Raw genomic sequence first — 6,230 nt, forward strand, 5'->3', positions numbered from 1 at the left:
TTTTTTTTTTCTTTTCTCGGAAATACATCTGAAAAAAATGGGGTTCTCTTATATTCAGGGTCTAGGATTTTACATGTCAATAATATACACGCAACAATAGGTGGTGCCAAATATGTGTAAAACAAGTGTGCCCCCAGGATGATTTCATGTTGAATAGTAGGGGTGTGACGAGATTTTGTGCCACAAGATGTCACAGTATTAAAATGTGACATGATTCCTCTTCGAGGTGAAAAGCTGTCACACGATATTGCCATGATGGAGTGTGAGGGTGCAATTAGTATAGAAGATGCCACCTCTGCTTTTACATTACATTACAGTGCACACCGCGGCACTGCCTCCACTGTCGTTTTGCTTTTTTATAGACATAAAAAACATTTAATCCAGCTAGGTAATGTTTTCTTCAATTCTAAACTAAAGGCGTCTGCTCTGGTCATCCAACATGAGCTATAGAGTTGCACAGTGCAGCAGGAATCTGAGTTCACTGATCATGTAACAAGAGTAAGGCGAGAGATGACTCCAGAGCCTGTAAGCATCTGACAAATGTCTTCTCTTGTAGAATGTGTGCTCAGCACCGGCGCTTCCTATACACATATAAAAGCACGATTGCGAATTAGAAAGCAATTTCAGTTTTAATTCCCTGCATTTTGCACGCAAATTAGTCTACATTCAATATCTCCCAATATCAAACCTGTCTTTGATTGGGCTGTGTAGTTTTAACCATCTCTTAGCTATGTATCATGCTTTAAGAAAAATTGGTCTCCATTTGCACTTTGAATATTGAGAGTACTTTGATTATGGTTGCACATATTGTTTGCACTTAAGACTTGTTAAGTCTTTAATTATTATTTTTATAATTTTTTATTTCTATGTTCAATTTGTGGACAGGAGTTCAGTTAGAAGGTCACAAACGGCTTCAGTCTGAAGTTCTAGAAGCTCATAATTCATGTAGAGTTCTATGGTCTGAAGAGATTCATGTGAAATCATACAGGAGAGAAGCCAGTCAGTTGAGTTTGTGGCAAAACCTTTTACAGTGCTTGAGTGTTGTTGTCTTTTACTGCATATGATAATTCATGCTCAGAAAGTAGAACCGAAATGACATTTATTGCAAGATGATTAGTTAAAAAAAATTCAAAATGCACCTGCAGACTATTTTTCCAGTCATGTATTTGATCATTTGGATTTATTTATTTTTTAAATGTGTAAAAATCTCGTCTCGTTCTCGTGTCTCATCTCGTCTCTTGAGTTAAGTGTCGGCGTTAATGATGATCAAACGACAAAAGACGAGGAGACAATTACTCCCTGCTCTTGACAGAATAGCATTTGTAGCTTTTATAAGAATTTATATAGTGAGAGTGTGTGTGTGTGTGTAAGTTAATCTTACTATTTGCGTGTGGACCATGTATGGCATTAAATACATTTCTCCAGTAAAGCATAATGATTAAGATGATTAAGGGGGGCCTCACACAAAGAGCAGCCTAGGGGCCCCTGACCACCTTAATCCGCCCCTGTATTTACACACTCATGCCGTCGAACTGTTGTATAAACGCAATATCACACGAGTAGATGTGAGATATGGCTGTATATCAGCACGCTGTGATGGAATATTGCTGTTCATGTAAACGTACTGAGTGTCTCCAAAGCGACTGAGGTGTTCTGTTGTTGGATGTAATAATGAACATAGTAGTCGTCATTTACTTCTGACATCTGAGCCGGTGAAGACGCAGAGGATTACGCTTGTTTTTGAAGGGAATGCGCCCCCCAATCTACCTAAATGTGTTTGTTCGTGCGAATCATGCGTGATCCAGCTTCCCCTACAGAAGTAGTAAGCGTGTAAGATTTTTTTTATGAATCTTTCAAATGCAAATCGCCTTTCCTAATGATGTGCTAGTTTGCAACTTCCGTGGCTAAATGCGGCTAAAGTTTACAGTCTCATGAGAACAGGGTCAGGGTGAGCAGAGCTCATTAGCATTTAAAGAGACATGCACTGAAATGGGTCGCTGTGAACAGAGCTGTTTTTGACCAGGTAAAAAGGGTGAGAGTGTGTGTGTGTGTGTAAGTTAATCTTACTATTTGCGTGTGGACCATGTATGGCATTAAATACATTTCTCCAGTAAAGCATAATGATTAAGATGATTAAGGGGGGCCTCACACAAAGAGCAGCCTAGGGGCCCCTGACCACCTTAATCCGCCCCTGTATTTACACACTCATGCCGTCGAACTGTTGTATAAACGCAATATCACACGAGTAGATGTGAGATATGGCTGTATATCAGCACGCTGTGATTACCTGCGGCCTCGTGCCTACAGCCAAATCACAGCCGTGCCGAGACCATATCTCACGTCTACTCGTGTGATACTGCATATATATATAATTTTTTTCATCACACTTTACTCTAATGCACCAAATAGAAATACAACAAAGCAAAAAATGATTAAAAACAAAAATGAATATGAAAAAACATTAGGTTTTTATGTTCATGAGAAGGGTCGAATAAGTGATAAATGGACAGTTGCTTTGTTTTTTTCTTTCTTTTTGAAGACAAAAAAAAGAAAGCAAATTATTTGAAGGTACACGGTACGTAAAATCATCCACAAATGCTGAACATTTCAGGCCACATTAACCTTTCATAGTGATTCCACACGATTATTAATGGAGAAAACATCACAGACGTATCGAATGAACAAAGGTCAATGTCATAAAGAGTGACAAGTGTTATAACGGATTTCCCTTTCTAAAACCATCTACAATTGTGTTCTTCTGTTCCTTAAGGGGTCACCCTATCATTTAAATACATGTTCTGTCTGTCTCTCCAGCTGTGGTTAAGTGACTCGGAGAAGCCGCAGCTGCTGGCTCCTGAGTCTCCAGAGACTGTGTGTGAGCTGCTGGTCATGGGCATACGATGACCCCTTTAAACTCTCCAAAAGAATATTGTGTGCTATAGTGTCAAATTCAGATCAATTAAAACCAAAATTACACACTTTCCCGAATCGGTGGCCAGGAACAGATCATTAGACACTTGGAGAAGGGCTGATTCTGTACGGAGTTGGGTGGTGCTGTGTATGTACTGGTTCATATGGCAGACTAAATCCACCAAACTGGGTAATGATATCGGTTCAAACTCGCTCACATCATGTTCTAATGGAGGTGTGGAAATATAATCAAGAATAAGGTCAGGAGATGAAGTGCTAGCTCTGAGAACCTCAATTTTGTTTATGAAAAACAATAAAAACTTTTCACATTTTGACTGAGTAATATCGAAGCCTGTAGTTGTGCTAGGATTTAAAACTGAGTGTATCATCTTAAATAACGATTTAGGATTACTAGGATTACTGTTAATAAGATCCGATAAATATTTTACCATTGCTGCTTTTACTGCCTTTTAATATTTAATCATAGTGTCTTTCAACCTGTCATATCACAGTTTAACAAAACAAGTATTCACAATATCCACATAAAAAATTGGAACACCTAGATATAAAACCAGATCCAAAGTATTACCAAGTTTATGGGTAAAACTTCAAACAAACTTGGTAAAATTAAATGAATAAGATGTAAAAACTCCTTCACCATGGCGGACGCCCAAATCCACTGTAATTTTAAATATAATACTGTTTTGTGTCACGGAGTATAGTTTTAAGAGCATTTGTTCTTGTTTTGACTTGTATGCAGTTTGTTAATAAAGAATAATGTCTATTTGAAAATTTGCTTGTGAGCTCCAGGACGTCAGCGGGCGTTCAGCGCTCATGAACCCGCAGAGAGAGCGCCTCACCTCGGCCAGATCTTCTGGAATTTGCCGCTGGCTCTGGTGTCTCTATAGTGGTTAAATATGATATATAATTCGTTTTGGGTAAATCTAACGGGCAGTCTTATGTCTCATTAATCTATTATTTGTTCCAGAGCTAATAGTTTTGGCAAAATCTCATCATGTTTATGTAACTTCAATGCTGTATATCAGAGCGCTGCCTTTGTACTTTTGACTGAATTGCCTAGCAACTTTTATGATGGCTGTTGTTGTTTATTAAATATTCACAGAGAGTTTGCGTGATCGTTAAATCGAAAACCGAAGGTAAAACGTGCACGCGCATTTAAAAGCGATTTTAATACCCGCGTTTTGAGAGCGACTCCCTGAAGTGCGCAAATTAGGCTACATAACATATCTAGGCTGTTATTAGTATGTAGGCTATATTTCTTATGATTCTTATAGAATCTTAATTGATTATTGTTACTTGATGTCTTTCTTTGTTAGCTTTAACAACAGCAGCATTTAATAAGTCAATGAGTCAAGTCAGGTTTTCTCATTCATCTCTACACAGTGTCAGATTAAAATATATTGTAGCGGACTGACTGGTCCTGGGGTGCCAACTTATACATTTATTTATAAGTTTATTTTATTTAAAAGTGAACCCTTTTGAGTCGAAGACAACCATAAAACAAACAACGATAAACCAATTTGAGTTGCGTTGAGGTATTATTCCAATTTGCCCTCCTTTCTTAATGCACAAAGTAATAAATACATTCTTTAACAAGTAACAAAACAATTCACAAAACAAAAACAATCATACAGGTGCATCTCAATAAATTAGAATGTCGTGGAAAAGTTCATTTATTTCAGGAATTCAACTCAAATTGTGAAACTCGTGTATTAAATAAATTCAATGCACACAGACTGAAGTAGTTTAAGTCTTTGGTTCTTTTAATTGTGATGATTTTGGCTCACATTTAACAAAAACCCACCAACTCACTATCTCAACAAATTAGAATACTCCATAAGACCAATAAAAAAAACATTTTTAGTGAAATGTTGGCCTTCTGGAAAGTATGTTCATATACTGTACATGTACTCAATACTTGGCAGGGGCTCCTTTTGCTTTAATTACTGCCCCAATTCGGCGTGGCATGGAGGTGATCAGTTTGTGGCACTACTGAGGTGGTATGGAAGCCCAGGTTTCTTTGACAGTGGCCTTCAGCTCATCTGCATATTTTGGTCTCTTGTTTCTCATTTTCCTCTTGACAATACCCCATAGATTCTCTATGGGGTTCAGGTCTGGTGAGTTTGCTGGCCAGTCAAGCACACCAACACCATGGTCATTTAACCAACTTTTGGTGCTTTTGGCAGTGTGAGCAGGTGCCAAATCCTGCTGGAAAATGAAATCAGCATCTTCAAAAAGCTGATCAGCAGAAGGAAGCATGAAGTGCTCCAAAATTTATTGGTAAACGGGTGCAGTGACGTTGGTTTTCAAAAAACACAATGGACCAACACCAGCAGATGACATTGCACCCCAAATCATCACAGACTGTGGAAACTTAACACTGGACTTCAAGCAACTTGGGCTATGAGCTTCTCCACCCTTCCTCCAGACTCTAGGACCTTGGTTTCCAAATGAAATACAAAACTTGCTCTCATCTGAAAAAAGGACTTTGGACCACTGGGCAACAGTCCAGTTCTTCTTCTCCTTAGCCCAGGTAAGACGCCTCTGACGTTGTCTGTGGTTCAGGAGTGGCTTAACAAGAGGAATACGACAACTGTAGCCAAATTCCTTGACACGTCTGTGTGTGGTGGCTCTTGATGCCTTGACCCCAGCCTCAGTCCATTCCTTGTGAAGTTCACTCAAATTCTTGAATCGATTTTGCTTGACAATCCTCATAAGGCTGCAGTTCTCTCGGTTGGTTGTGCATCTTTTTCCTTCCACTCAACTTTCTGTTAACATACTTGGATACAGCACTCTGTGAACAGCCAGCTTCTTTGACAATGAATGTTTGTGGCTTACCCTCCTTGTGAAGGGTGTCAATGATTGTCTTCTGGACAACTGTCAGATCAGCAGTCTTCCCCATGATTGTGTAGCCTAGTGAACCAAACTGAGAGACCATTTTGAAGGCTCAGGAAACCTTTGCAGGTGTTTTGAGTTGATTAGCTGATTGGCATGTCACCATATTCTAATTAGTTGAGATAGTGAATTGGTGGGTTTTTGTTAAATGTGAACCAAAATCATCACAATTAAAAGAACCAAAGACTTAAACTACTTCAATCTGTGTGCATTGAATTTATTTAATACACGAGTTTCACAATTTGAGTTGAATTACTGAAATAAATATATATATATATATATATTGCGTTCTGCAAGTGAACAACACCTTGTGGTGCCATCCCAAAGAGGCACAAAATCTCTATCACGGACCTTTTCCTGGACTGTGCCCAGCTGGTGGAATGACCTCCCGATCTCAATTCGAA

General features: G+C 38.8%; 2 protein-coding genes across 2 annotated transcripts in view; one reads left to right on the plus strand and one right to left on the minus strand.

Moving 5' to 3' along the window:
• Positions 1-2,904, plus strand: part of LOC107711455 (interferon alpha/beta receptor 1a-like) — a 16,727-nt gene extending 13,823 nt beyond the window's left edge. The window contains exon 7 of the mRNA XM_016516439.1: positions 2,815-2,904. Coding sequence (XP_016371925.1) covers positions 2,815-2,904 — 90 coding nt within the window. The remainder of the gene's footprint in view (positions 1-2,814) is intronic.
• LOC107711457 (uncharacterized) overlaps positions 1-5,525 on the minus strand; it is a 21,948-nt gene extending 16,423 nt beyond the window's left edge. The window contains exons 1-2 of the mRNA XM_016516441.1: positions 5,520-5,525; positions 5,396-5,398 (exon numbers count right to left, since the gene is read on the minus strand). The gene's annotated coding sequence lies outside the window, so the exon portion shown is untranslated. The remainder of the gene's footprint in view (positions 1-5,395; positions 5,399-5,519) is intronic.
• Positions 5,526-6,230: the final 705 nt, after the last annotated feature.

The sequence above is a fragment of the Sinocyclocheilus rhinocerous genome, unplaced genomic scaffold (assembly GCF_001515625.1).
Source record: "Sinocyclocheilus rhinocerous isolate Xijiao unplaced genomic scaffold, SAMN03320098_v1.1 scaffold3615, whole genome shotgun sequence".
Classification (NCBI taxonomy): domain Eukaryota; kingdom Metazoa; phylum Chordata; class Actinopteri; order Cypriniformes; family Cyprinidae; genus Sinocyclocheilus; species Sinocyclocheilus rhinocerous.